This window comes from Coffea eugenioides, chromosome 6, assembly GCF_003713205.1.
Source record: "Coffea eugenioides isolate CCC68of chromosome 6, Ceug_1.0, whole genome shotgun sequence".
Classification (NCBI taxonomy): domain Eukaryota; kingdom Viridiplantae; phylum Streptophyta; class Magnoliopsida; order Gentianales; family Rubiaceae; genus Coffea; species Coffea eugenioides.
In genome coordinates, this window is record NC_040040.1 from 38,394,781 (window position 1) to 38,409,201 (window position 14,421).

Below are 14,421 nucleotides of genomic sequence, written 5' to 3' on the forward strand. Positions count from 1 at the left end.
GCCGGCAAGGGCCTGGTCGATTAGATAACGAACCACGGTAGTCTGTTTTGGGATCTTTGGGTATTGAGACCCTTGATTCCGGTATACTCGAGTATTACCATTTCTGTTCTGATTGGATTTCGGGCCCGGTGGGGGTATGTGAGGTGGAAGGAGTCGAAGAAAGTGGAGTCTACGGTATTGGTTACTTCTGTAAAGTTGACGGAGTGTCAACTGTTATTTCGATCAAGTTTCGGTGAAGCAAATGGGAAGTTGGCTCCTGAGAGCCACCTGTATCCTTTTTGTCTATGGTGTTTGGTCACTTCTTTATTTGATACACATATGTGATTAATTGAATATGAAGTTCCATGTTCTTATTTGCTATTATTTTGGTACCTCATTGAGCGTAAGCTCACCCCTTCCCGTTATCTTTGTTTTCCTTACAGGGAACCACTTTTGGGGCTAAGATGTTTTGACGCACGAGTCGAGCTAGTTTTATTATATTTTGTAAAGCTCCTCGATAGTTGGAAAACCCTAAATGTATTTTGATCTAATTATCTTCTTTTGTTCCGTAAATTACAAACGTATGTGTATAAAACTATTTTCCCTGTTCATGTAACCTATTTGGATTGGAAATGTTTTCCCGAGTCATATGGCCATATCTGTATTCGTTGGGCTCTTGGCTGGGTGGTGATGTGGCAACCACTAATCATACATGGTGTTGATTTTCGTTTTGCCATTTGACGACTTTGAATCGTTTGAGCGCGCTATTTTTTTCCTGAACGTTTTCGATTTCTTTTAACGGCTCGACTGAGTCCTGGCGAGAGCTGGGCAGGCGGCCCGCCGAACCCTCTGGTTCGCCTAAGGGGGAGGTGGGGCTGTCACAGTACGTCCGGTATACACTCTTAATTTCTCAAAACCTAACCGATACTAGAAAAATAATCTAAAACCTATATTTACTCATAAAACGAGTTAGAAACTTTTCTAATAAAGAAATTACAGAAAAATGTGCGATTAAATAAAATAAAACCCTAGAAAATACGAAAATTTACGGGTTCTCACATACAAAATCAGATATGGTTTTCTCAAACATATTGTGGTTCTATGAAAAAGCTAAACATAAACATACATCTTCCAAAATGCGTTCTCTCACAAAAAGTAACAAAAGAAAACAGCAAGAAACATACTCATAACTCCTGTTTCCTTTAAGATGAAAAGCTAACACCAATCAGGTGAAGCACATGCTCTAGAAACTGAAGCTAACTATGAGTTTAGCATTCTTTCTTCATAATCTTAAATAGACAAGCTACCACAAAATTTTCAAATCAAAATCAAAATCCAAGTATAACTTTGCCTTTGGGAAACATCATTAGATTCAGAAACTTTCAAGGATGAACAAAAATATCAGTTTCACTCTCAAACAAATCTCTGCAGCCATAAATAAACAGTATATCACGCATGGAGGCCTAATTCCCGGTCAAAAAATGGAAAAATACCTCAGATCCCTTCCCCTCCTGTATAATATTCAAGCTACATTCGCTTCAAACCCAAAACAAAAGGAACAGAAAAGCTAAGCAGATCCAAGACTATAAAAGGAAAACTGGGAAAAAGGTAAAGCATGTATGGATTTACCGGAGCAAAGGAAGTTTGAGTCCTTTTAGAAAGGAAAAACAAAAGAAAAAGAAAAGGACAGAGAGAAGAGAGAGGGGATACCTGGAAAGGATGTGAGCAGACTGCAGAGGACGGAGGTGAAAGTCTTTAGATGGATAACGACGAAAGTTTGTGACTTTGTGTAACCCAGGTCATTTTTTATTTTCGGATAATTTAAGTGAAATCCCAAAGGGGAGTCACGTGCATTTTGTGAGTTAAAAAAAATTAAAAAATGCTCCTACATCTTGGCAAGTGATTGCACGCAATCAGGATTTCGTTACAAAATTGGATGAAAATCGTCCATTGTCCATTTTTGCATAAAATTGAATAGATTGGAAACCAAATTTGCAACTAAAAATAGAATCGGGACTAGTTCTACTCATAAGTGATAGATTAGGGATTAAAATTACAATTCTCCCTTTTTTTACTGTAGCAACAAGTTCATCAATATGTTTGGTGCTTTTGGATATTGAAGCGATTGTATTGCTCTGAAAAATTTAAGATTTGGACTATTTGGTGGTTGATAACTGTGAGAACCTTGAATTTTGCAGAAATACCAATGCATACTTCAATTTCACTTTTATTTAGCATTCGTATTCTTTAAATCTTTTCTAGCATTACTTTCACTCGCTTTTATATACTAGTGCATATTTCATTCGAAGTTCTTATTCCAATCTACCACACTATTCATTTGTTTTAAACAAGTAAATAAAAATAATTTTCGTGTGCAAAATAATACAACGGTGCTAACTATTAAAGCACTTAGCGTTACTACACTAAGTCAATAATTCTTGAGTTATATTAAGTTTACTCCTTGAAAATAATTCCTTAAATTTTGTTATATAGCTAACTCTAATTTCGAATAAGGTTAAGTGTAGCTAGATATCTCAATACTTTTTTTTATGCAACCGATAAATTCTAGATAAAAACAATACAAGTACTCTAACCATATTTAGGACATAAAATTTCGTTAACCAAAGCCTTGCAAGATTAGCGAATCATTAGGCGTTCAAATCACATTTGGGGACAATTTTTGGAGCTAAGTTAGAACCAAGGGCTTAAGTGGATAATAGGAGGAGAAGTGAAAGGACTAAACTACCCTCACAATGTCACACAATTACCCCACGGCCACAACCATTCCAGGCAGCCAAACAACTCCTCGGACAGCATGATCAGCCACCACCCCAGCCGGCCAACCGCATCCTTCACCACTTCAACACACCACCACCCTAGCTGACCAACTGGCATCTTCACCACTGCAGTACACCATCTCTGCTAACACTCAACCTCTTCTCCTAAACCGGCACCATACACTTTTCTCACCCTTTCATATCTCAAGCCACAATCTCATTCCTTCTCCACAAACACATTCCCTCTCCGCCTCGCTATCATCGTCAAAGAAGAACGCGAGCTGCAATTCCCTTTCTGTCTTGTTCTGGCCGTAAGCTGGAGTGAAGGCAGAGAGAAACTGTGAGCAAGCTCCACACATTCTGCACCTCCATTTCACCCAACTTCACGACTGTGTCACCACCAGCTCCACCGACAACCACAACCTCAATCACTGCCGCGTGCGTGAGAGCTGAGAGGAAGAAAAATTTTCCAGATTTTCGTGTGAAAGATTAGCTTGCTGTGAGGTAAAATTTCTGGATCATTTTAGGACTAATCAGAGGTAGTTTGAGCTATCTTGAAGCATGCATGTACTGTGGTACCATCGGATGATGAATTTAAGCTATTAGAAAAATTTCTGTTTCGGTTAAATATCCCTGCCGAGTAGCTGAGATGGAAATGCAACTCTAATGTGTTTTCCGGAAGTGATTTGAGCATGCAATGGTGATTAACTAACTGAATCTTGGATGATTATTATGATTAAGACCATGCATGTCAACCTATGTATTCGGATGATGAAGTTGAAGAATGAATGAGAAATCTGTTTTGATGTAAATGTTTCTGCCGAGGAAATGATTTGGAAAGGTAGCTGTAATTCTGTTTTCATGTGATAACCTGAGCACTCAAGTGTAATTAGCTGAGTGAAACTTAATGATTAAGATGCTTAGGACTCTGCATGTTAATTCTATGAAGATGATTGATGAATTAAGGAACTTAGGAAAATTCTGTTTTAAGGAAAATGATTCTGCCGAGAATAATTTAGAAATGATTTGCTTAATTTGCTTAATTTTGACAAGCTGTGGTTTTAATCCTAACTATCCCATTGATAACCTGAGCTTTCGGCTGTGTTACCTAACTCAAGACGAGAGGATTATGGCCTTGCACATAGAGTAATTCGATCAGATGTTGAAATCAGAGGTGTGAGAAAATCTGTTTGAGGAATTGGATTACCGTGAGCTGGAAATCTTGAAGTGCAGCCTAATGTAACTAAATGTGATAATTTGAGTGGATATCTATGTTTATATAGCAAGCAACATGATGTTTGAGGCTGGCATAAGGATGATTAACTCGGCTAATCAAGAAAATAAAATGAAAGCAGAAAATTGGTTCATGAATGATCATTCGAGACTAGCTGATATAATTTCTGGATTTGTGTTAGATGAGTATAATTGTAGCTTGAACCTGGATTTGATTTGGAAACCTTTACTAGCTAGCTACGTGTTTACATGTCCTAATAGAGTACCAAAAATTCTGTTTTAACCAAAGAAAATTCTGTTTTAGAACCATTGTTATTGCTGGAATTTCTTTGTGAAACGCTGTGAACTTGAACTTGGAATTTTTTAAGTGGTTCCTGGAATTTTTTCCTTGGGGTGTTAGGAACCCGAATTGCATGACAAAATGCACACGTAGTCGGTGAAAACTGTTTGGCAATGAATCATTTGATATCTTGAAAGATTTAACCAAAAACATGGATATACAACTGCTGGAAATTTTCCTTGTGATCGCCAAAGTTTGAGTTAAAAATTCCAGCTTGATTGTGAAACTTTCTTTGAATTTATAATGGTTGAAATTGTCTAGAAAATGTGGTGCTAAAATTCTACTAGAGTCATATGGATGGTTAGACTAAAAGCCTTGTGGTTTTAAAAAGAGAAAAAGGAGCTTTTCCACATGTGATCAAGAGCTTCCAGATTTTCGGAACTTCTGACCAGTCTAGGCAAAATGCATATATCTTGGTGTAGGAAAATCCGATTGAGGTGCCGTCAGTGGCATATGAAAATAGACTCATGGGCCTTTTTTCTGTAGAAATTTTATATTTTTCCGCCATGTATACTGCTATTCGTGACTCCTCAAAGTAGACTGCCTGGTATGAATGTCTGATTTCCTTGTGAAACTAAAGTTGGATTTGGACTGAGATTTTAGCTTACTTGTGGTTTAAATTCTTGACTAAATTGTGGTTGGGAGTGATTGATGTTGTCCAGGGCTAATGATTGATGAAGCCCTTGGCCATTGGAATGAATTTATAAAGTATTACTGAATGATGGAAGTTAATTGCTGGAATGTCTTGGGGCTTTACTTTTATTTTATTTGCTTATGTTGGGTTTGCTGAAACCAAGTGCTAATGATTGACGAAGCCTTGGTTGATCACTTTATTTTATTCAGAAATGCACTTGTTGAAATCTAGGGCTAATGATTGACGAAGCTCTAGTAATTTGCTATGTGAATATTTGTCATATTTTGATCCATAACATGATTTCAAAACGGAGTCGGAGCTGTGGAAGTCGTTTCGACCTTGCGAACTCGAGTAGCTGCGATCAAAATTTATCAAAAATATTTTCCAGCTAGTATTAAATTATAAAAACTTCATATCTAGGGTTTTGCCTAAAACTTTCCAACTCGATAAATTCCTTTAGCTCAAATTAGCCTTGATAGCTATAGTAAATAAGTTAAATAGTTTTTGGAAACTCTAAGTATTATTTTAATTCTTTTCTTTCCTTAAGCTTTGCACTTGGATAGTTAACTATAGGAAAAGTTCCAAAACACAAGCTTTACCAATTTTAGTGAAAAGCTTGGGAGACTTGCTCGGCAAGAAACCCTATTCTAGGAAAAATAGTTTCTAAGGATAATTTTTGCAAAAGCCGTAACTTTAGAGAAATGTTCAAAGTAACTTTCTAACATTATTGTTTAGAGATTTGTCAACTTATTTTAAGAAAAGGATACTAGTTACCCTTCTCTAAGGATAAAAATAAGGAACATTTCTACTACTTTTGTCAAGCTTCAATCTAAATAGATTTTTGAAATCTCTTGAGAAAGTAAACTAGTATTATATTAAATAAATTCTTAAACGAATAAGTTTAAAAACTGAATAGAAACTTATGGTTTCAAAATTTGGTTTTTAGGATATCGCGAGGACGCGGAATTTGATTCCCAACCTGATATCTGAACTCCACTCTTGGTGAGTGTCCCTGCCTGTTCTTTTTCTACTTGGATTAAGTGCTTTCTTGACTCGATATGTGATAAATTGCAAAATGAGTTTTTGATCCATCGAAGTGAGCAGTGTGTACTTTATCGCACTAGCCGTTCGAGTGGTGACTTGCGTGAATCATTTTTCTCGTGAATCCTTGAATCTAAAAGTAGTTACGTCGTTGGGTGAATCCCTCGGCACTTGAATCGAACTACAAAAACGTCGTTGGGTGAATCCCTCGACAAATTATCTACGGGTATATCTCGAGTATACTGCGTCCTTAGTCGACGTTCGGGCCCGGGACAGGGGTATGAATGGTGACGGGTTAGGATTAAAATGAGTGGATCTACATGGATTATAGGTAGTGAGAGTTGACGGAGGGTCAACTACGATAAATGGTGATCAAGCGAGGAAAATGGCTCCTGAGAGCCCCTGTATCCTACCTTGTGCTGTTACACGCTTTCTTAATTGTTTAACTTGTTTAAGTTATTACTCGCTGTTTGAATTACGTGACTGCATGTTTTGGGGCACCACTGAGCTTTAGCTCACCCCATGTTTATTTGTTTTCCTTACAGGATGGGAAGTTTGAAAGTATTTGAGCAGCTTATATTTCCTATGGTTGTACTTGAACTATTTGAATGTAATTTTCGGTCTGTAATGAATTCTAAGCTAAGCATTGTACTTTTCATTTTGGATTGCCACTTGAAGCTGGAATAGTGTAATCTCTAATTCTAATACTCAATTTGTACATTTGTATTAGTATAGTATATCCTTATCTATTGCGAGCGTCGCTGGAAGTGTTTAAGAACCGTCGATTGGCTAAGTTATATACTGTTATCTCTGAAGTTAATGTGGTGGTAGAAATTGTTTTGTTTCGGAAGAATCCTTTTTGTAATAGCTTAGGTTAACCGTCGGAGGAATTTGGTTTAGACTGCTTGCGTGAGTCCTGGCGAGAGGTGGGCAGACGGCCCGCCAACCCTTTGGTTCGCCTTAGGGGGAAGTGGGGTCGCCACAGGTGGTATCAGAGCCCTAGGTTAGAAAAGTTATTTGAGAGATATACGATACGAGTTAGAAACCCCGATCTTTTTAGAAGTAAGAATTGAGACCATTAGATACATCTTAAGTAATACCGATTCGATTAGTTATTTGAGCTCTAACCTCTAAGTTTTAATTCTTTTGCAGGTATGGAGAATGGTAATGGACACGCTAATGGTAATGGGGCGTCTAATGGTCATATAGAGCCTCTTAGGTCCATCTCTTATAGGCCACGAGGTGGAGGAGCTCATATACGTTACACCCCAGCTGATAGGCATCCTCGGTGTCAGTGTAGGGCCACTTATGCCTACCCCAATGAGCTAGTACTATCTCTAGATGATGAGCGTCGCCAGCTGAAGGACGCTAACTTCACCATGACCCAGGATGTAGAGGAGCTGAGTATCATGGTGGATACCCAGTTCGACCGCATAGCCGATTTGGAGATTAGGCTAACTGCTGAGCATCATTTGCTGGAGGCTGCTCGTTTGGAGATAGAACGACAGAAGTCTAGGGCGACTCGACTAGCCGAGAGGATGCGTGATAGGAGTGCCGGCATCAGGGCTGATGCCGCAATGATGATAGATGAGGCCACGAGTATCCTTCAGAGTGTAGAGCAGGAGGACCCGGAGGAGGATCCGGAGGAGGACATAGCTCACGATAGCCCTGCTGAGGGTTAGGCTTGGATTGATTCGACCATATTGGATATGTAGGGTTAGATTAGGGGGACATTAGCTAGGTCATCAAGTTTTGTCTAGGTGGATGACTTATTTCTGAGGCACCATATCCTTAATTTTTGTTTAAGGGATTATCTGTATGTATTTTTGCTAGTTATGTGCCTTACCTTTGGGAATGTCCCAACCTATTATTTGTATGACTTTCACTTGGAAATATATGTTAAGTGTTTTACTTACTTTTCTTCCATTTCCATATTGATTCTATTTACTAAGGAAATGTTAATAAACATAAATAAATAATACTTCGCCTAATCGTCTTATCCTCCCATAATAGGCATAATTTAGACTATGGATCGCCAAGTGATAGGAAGGGGCCACGGGAGACCCACTAGACAACACCCGGAAGCGGGTAGAGATAGAGAGCCCGAGGTCAATCCGGACCAAGGGCAAGAGGGAGGGGCCGGAGACGGAGTAGCCACCGCTATTAACCGTATCACTGACGTCCTAGAGCGCTTGACTGAACACCAAGCTGCTGGACCAGGGCGCCATCAGGGAGGCCCAGTAGATTCCGATGATCGGGCATTGGAAAGGTTCCTGAAGTTTGGACCTCCCAAATTCTACGGGGGACCCGAGCCGGAAGTGGCCGAAGGCTGGTGGGAGAGGATCACTGAGATCTTCGCCGCCTTAAACTATACGGAGGAGCGAAAGGTGACTTTTGCCACCTTCCAGTTTGAGGGAGCCGCTCGCTCCTGGTGGAACCTAATGAGGGTTCATTGGGAGACTAATCATACACCACGAACTTGGGTGAACTTCACAAGGGAGTTCAATGCCAAATTCCTTCCACCTCTCATTCAGGAGAAGAGAGAGGATGATTTCATTAGATGCAAGCAAGGGGCGATGAGTGTCGCCGAATATGAAATCCAGTTCACAAAGCTATCTCGCTTTGCACCTGAGTTGATAGCCACCGAGCAAAGGCGTGTTCGGAGGTTTGTGCAGGGTTTGAATGTGGAACTACAGGAAAGTTTAGCCGCCGTGAGGATAGATACTTTCGCAGATGCTGTCGAAAGAGCTCAGAGAGTTGAAGTAGCTAGAGCTCAAGTGAAATCTTTTCAGGCTAAGAAAAGATTTTACCCCAGCAGTAGTCGAGAGCCGACATATGGAAATACTCCACCGGCTAAAGTGGGCCGAGGAACTGGCAGAGTGACTAGTCCCGGAGTACTGCGAGGTGCACTAGCAAGGGGAACCGGGGCAAGGAATGCAGGGGGAAGAAACAATGGAATTAGAGGGGGACCGATTGGAAGAGGACAACCTAGGAATACCTCGCAAGGAGGCCGAGCCATAATTCCCCAAATGACTTGTGTATACTGTAAGAAACCTGGTCATACTATGGATAGCTGCTGGAAGAGGCAAGGAAAGTGCTTGAAATGCGGAAGTAGCGAGCACCAGATTTCCGGATGTCCATCAATGCAAGGTGGGACTACCCCAAATGCTAGACCAAACACTTCTGGAGGGAGCCGGCCGACAGTTCCTGCCAGAGTGTATGCTATAGGTGACCAACCTGTACCCGATGCCTCGGAAGTGGTGGAAGGTACACTCCCGATTTTTCACCGATTAGCTAAAGTGTTAATTGACCCTGGTGCAACCCATTCATTCGTTAATCCATCCTTTATGTCTGGAATAGATGTGCAACCTGTTAGATTACCCTTCGATCTTGAAGTTAGAACACCCATGGGTAATAAGAATGTAATCACTAGTCTGGCTTATAAGAATTGTGAATTCTGGATTGGAGAGCGTAAAATGCTAGTGGATTTGATCAGTCTGGAAATAAAAGGTTACGATGTTATAATAGGAATGGATTTTCTAGGCCATCATCATGCTAAACTTGACTGCCGAGCGAAAGTGGTGGAATTTTGTATACCTGGTGAAGCAACCCTGAGGTTAGATGTCAAGGGTAGGTTAGCATCATCTGCTATGATCTCAGGAATTCGAGCAAGGAAAATGTTGTCTAAAGGAGCGCAAGGTTTTCTAGCCTTTTTGATAAACGCTCCCAGTGATCAATTGAAGTTGGAGGATGTACCAGTAGTACGGGAATTTCCGGATGTTTTTCCCGAAGAGCTAAGGACTCTACCGCCGGAAAGAGAAGTGGAATTTAAGATTGACTTGATGCCTGGAACGGCTCCAATTTCTAAGACCCCATATCGAATGGCTCCTGCCGAGCTAAAAGAATTGAAAATTCAATTACAGGACCTGTTGGAGAAGGGTTTTGTGAAGGAGAGTGATTCCCCATAGGGAGTACCCGTCCTATTCGTGAAGAAAAAAGATGGAAGCTTGAGGTTGTGTATCGATTACCGAGGGTTAAATGAGGCTACAATTAAGAATAAATACCCTCTACCGTTGATTGATAGTTTGTTCGACCAACTGCAAGGGTCCACTTCTCAAAGCTGGATTTAAGGCAAGGGTACTATCAGTTGAAGATCAAGAAGGAAGATATACCTAAGACTGCTTTTAGTACAAGATACGGACATTTTGAGTTTGCAGTCATGCCTTTTGGATTAACCAACGCACCAGCTGCTTTCATGGATCTAATGCAGAGAATTTTTAAGAAATATCTGGACCAGTTTGTAGTGGTTTTCATAGATGATATCCTGATTTACTCTAAGACTCGAGAGGAGCATGCTAAGCATTTAGAGGTGGTTTTGCAGATACTAAGAGAACATAAGCTGTATGCCAAATTCAGTAAGTGTGAGTTTTGGTTGACTGAAATATCTTTTCTAGGGCACAGAGTTTCTGAAGATGGAATTGCCGTGGATCCGGCAAAAGTTGAGGCCGTTATGAATTGGAAACAACCAGAAACTCCAACTGAAGTTAGAAGTTTCTTGGGCTTAGCAGGTTATTATAGGCGATTTATTCAGGATTTCTCAAAAATTGCAGGACCTATGACTGAGCTAACCAAGAAAGGGGCTAAGTTTGTCTGGACTCCGAAGTGCGAGTCAAGTTTTCAGGAACTAAAGAAGCGGTTAACATCCGCTCCCGTTTTGGTTTTACCTGATGGAGGTGAAGGTTATGCTGTATATTCTGATGCTTCCAGAGAAGGTCTGGGATGTGTTTTAATGCAAATGGGTAAGGTAGTTGCCTATGCTTCTAGGAGATTGAAACCCCACGAACAAAACTACCCAACTCATGACCTAGAGCTAGCCGCGGTAATTTTTGCCTTGAAGAAATGGAGACACTACTTGTACGGCGTGACTTTTGAGGTTTTTACGGATCATAAGAGCCTCAAGTACTTGTTCTCCCAAAAGGAGCTGAATTTGAGACAAAGGCGATGGGTAGAATTTCTGGAAGATTACGACTGCTCGATTAATTACCATCCAGGAAAAGCCAATGTGGTGGCTGACGCTCTAAGTAGGAAGGCCCAAGTAGCAGGGTTAATGGTAAAAGAGTGGGATATGTTAGAAGAAATAAGTGGTTGGAACCCTCGCTTGGAGAAATTGAAGGTTTTATTTGGGAACTTATCATTGAAGTCACCGTTACTAGAGCGTATTAAGGAGGCCCAGAAAACGGACCCTATAATTCGGAAGAATTTGGAGAAAGTGCAAAAAGGGGAAACCCTAGACTTTAAATTAGGACCTGAAGGGGTATTGAGGTTTCGAGATCGAATTGTGGTTCCGGCAGATGAAGAGATAAGAAAAGGAATTCTAGAAGAATCACATCGGTCGAAGTATACTATACACCCAGGTGTGTCTAAGATGTATCACGATGTAAAGGGATTATACTGGTGGGAAGGTTTGAAAAAGGACGTGGCAGCATTTGTACAAAGATGCTTGATCTGCCAACAAGTAAAAGCTGAACATCAGAAGCCTCTGGTTTATTGCAACCGTTAGAAATCCCTGAATGGAAATGGGAACACATAACAATGGATTTTGTAACGGGACTACCTAAAAGTCAAAAAGGTTTTGATGCAATTTGGGTAATAGTCGATCGACTCACTAAGTCTGCACACTTCTTACCTGTAAGCATGAGTTTTTCATTGGAGAAATTGGTCAAGTTGTACACAGAAGAGATCCTAAGGTTACATGGTATTCCAGTGAGTATTGTGTCTGATCGAGACCCAAGATTCGTCTCGCGTTTTTGGCAGAAATTTCAGGATTCCTTGGGGACCAAGTTGAAGTTTAGTACTACGTATCATCCCCAAACCGACGGGCAATCGGAAAGGACAATTCAAACTTTGGAGGATTTACTGAGGTCGTGTATACTGGATTTTGGAGGTAAGTGGAGCCAATATATGACCTTGGTGGAATTCGCATATAACAACAGCTATCAGGCTTCGATTCAGATGGCACCATATGAGGCTTTGTATGGAAGAAGGTGCCGATCTCCGATTCACTGGGATGAAGTTGGAGAAAAGAAAGTCGTAGACCCTACAGCTATACCTTGGATCGAGGAAGCACAGGAAAAAGTAAAACTAATTAGAGAAAGGCTTCAAGTTGCTCAGAGTAGACAAAAGAGCTACGCCGACACAAGGAGGAGAGATTTGGAATTCGAAGTAGGAGACAAGGTTTTCCTCAGAATTAAACCCTTGAAGGGCGGAGTAGTGTCTAAGAAAGGTAAGAAGTTGAAGTCAAGGTATATCGGACCTTTCGAAATTTTGAAGAGAGTTGGGTTAGTAGCGTATCAATTGAAGTTGCCTGCAAGCATGGCTAAGATTCACGATGTATTTCACGTCTCCATGCTTAGGAAATATTATTCCGACCCAAGTCACGTACTTCCACTGGAAGGAATTGAAGTGGATGAGACGTTAACGTATGAAGAAGGACCGGTCAGGATTTTGGAAAGAGAAATGAAGGAGCTGAGAAATAAGAAAATTCCTCTGGTAAAGATTTGGTGGAAAAAATCATGGACTCGAGGAAGCAACTTGGGAGTTAGAAGAAGAAATGCAGAAAAAGTATCCCGATTTATTTATCCAGAATGTGTGAATTTTGAGGACAAAATTCATTGTAAGGAGGGGAGGATGTGAGAACCTTGAATTTTGCAGAAATACCAATGCATACTTCAATTTCACTTTTATTTAGCATTCATATTCTTTAAATCTTTTCTAGTATTACCTTCACTCGCTTTTATATACTTGTGCATATTTCATTCGTAGTTCTTATTCCAATCTACCACACTATTTCATTTGTTTTAAACAAGTAAATAAAAATAATTTTCGTGTGCAAAATAATATAACGGTGCTAACTATTAAAGCACTTAGCTTTGCTACACTAAGTTAATAATTCTTGAGTTATATTAAGTTTACTCCTTGAAAATAATTCCTTAATTTTGTTATATAGCTAATTCTAATTTCGAATAAGGTTAAGTGTAGCTAGATATCTCTATATGTTTATGCAACCGGTAAATTCTAGATAAAATCAATACAAGTACTCTAACCATATTTAGGACATAAAATTTCGATAACCAAAGCCTTGCAAGATTAGCGAATCATTAGGCGTTCAAATCACACTTGGGGATAATTTTTGGAGCTAAGTTAGAACTAAGGACTTAAGTGAATAATAGGAGGAGAAGTGAAAAGACTAAACTACCCTCCACTACACCACAACCATTCCATGCACAGCCAAACAACTCCTCGGACAGCATGATCAGCCACCACCCCAGCCGGCCAACCCCATCCTTCACCACTTCAACACACCACCACCCTAGCTGACCAACCGGCATCTTCACCACTGCAGTACACAATCTTTGCTAACACTCAACCTCTTTTCCTAAACCGGCACCATACACCTTTCTCTCCCTTTCATATCTCAAGCCACAATCTCATTTCCTCTCCACAAACACATTCCCTCTCCGTCTCGCTATCATCGACAAAGAAGAACGCGAACTGCAATCTTCTTTCTGTTTGGTTCTGGCCGTAAGCTGGAGTGAAGGCAGAGAGAAACCGTGAGCAAGCTCCACACATTCTGCACCTCCATTGCACCCAACTTCACGGCTGCGACACCACCAGCTCCACCGACAACCACAACCACAATCACTGCCGCGTACGTGAGAGCCGAGAGGAAGAAAAATTTTCCAGATTTTCGTGTGAAAGATTAGCTTGCGGTGAGGTAAAATTCTGGATCATTTTAGGACTAATCAGAGGTAGTTTGAGCTATCTTGAAGCATGCATGTATTGTGGTACAATCGGTTGATGAAATCAAGTTATTAGAAAAATTTCTGTTTTGGTTAAATGTCCCTGCCGAATAGCTGAGTTGGAATTGCAGCTCTAATGTGTTTTCCGGAAATGATTTGAGCATGCTTTGGTGATTAACTAATCGAATCTTGGATGATTATTATGATTAGGGTCATGCATGAATTTAATTAGCCTGGATTACCTTGGAAATAAAAATGAAACAGGACTTTTCACATGCAAACTCATCCAAGTGTAGTCTCACCAAATTCTGGAATTATGAATGTGTTTTGCTGCTGCCGAGCTGATTTTCTGGTCTGGATGTTAGCTATTTAACTCAGCAATTGTGCATGTGAGAATTAAGGGCAAAATAAAAGGCTTTAACTGAAGAAAATATCGGATGATGAACTAAGGAGCTTAGAAAATTCTGTTTTGTTGAGAATGATTCTGCCGAGAGAATGGTTTGGAAATGCAACTGAAATTCTGTTTTCTTGTGATAACCTGAGCACTCAAGTGTAATTAGCCGAGTGGAACTTAATGTTTATGATGTCTAGGACCCTGCATGTTAATTCTATGAAGTT

At 40.3% G+C, this 14,421-nt stretch overlaps 1 protein-coding gene across 1 annotated transcript; it reads left to right on the forward strand.

Moving 5' to 3' along the window:
• The first annotated feature begins 8,031 nt into the window (after positions 1 to 8,031).
• On the forward strand, positions 8,032 to 9,972 carry LOC113774140. The gene is made up of 2 exons (XM_027318708.1): positions 8,032 to 8,391; positions 8,539 to 9,972. Exons 1-2 carry the CDS (start codon positions 8,032 to 8,034, stop codon positions 9,970 to 9,972), a joined length of 1,794 nt encoding a protein of 597 aa, XP_027174509.1.
• The last annotated feature ends 4,449 nt before the right edge of the window (positions 9,973 to 14,421 follow it).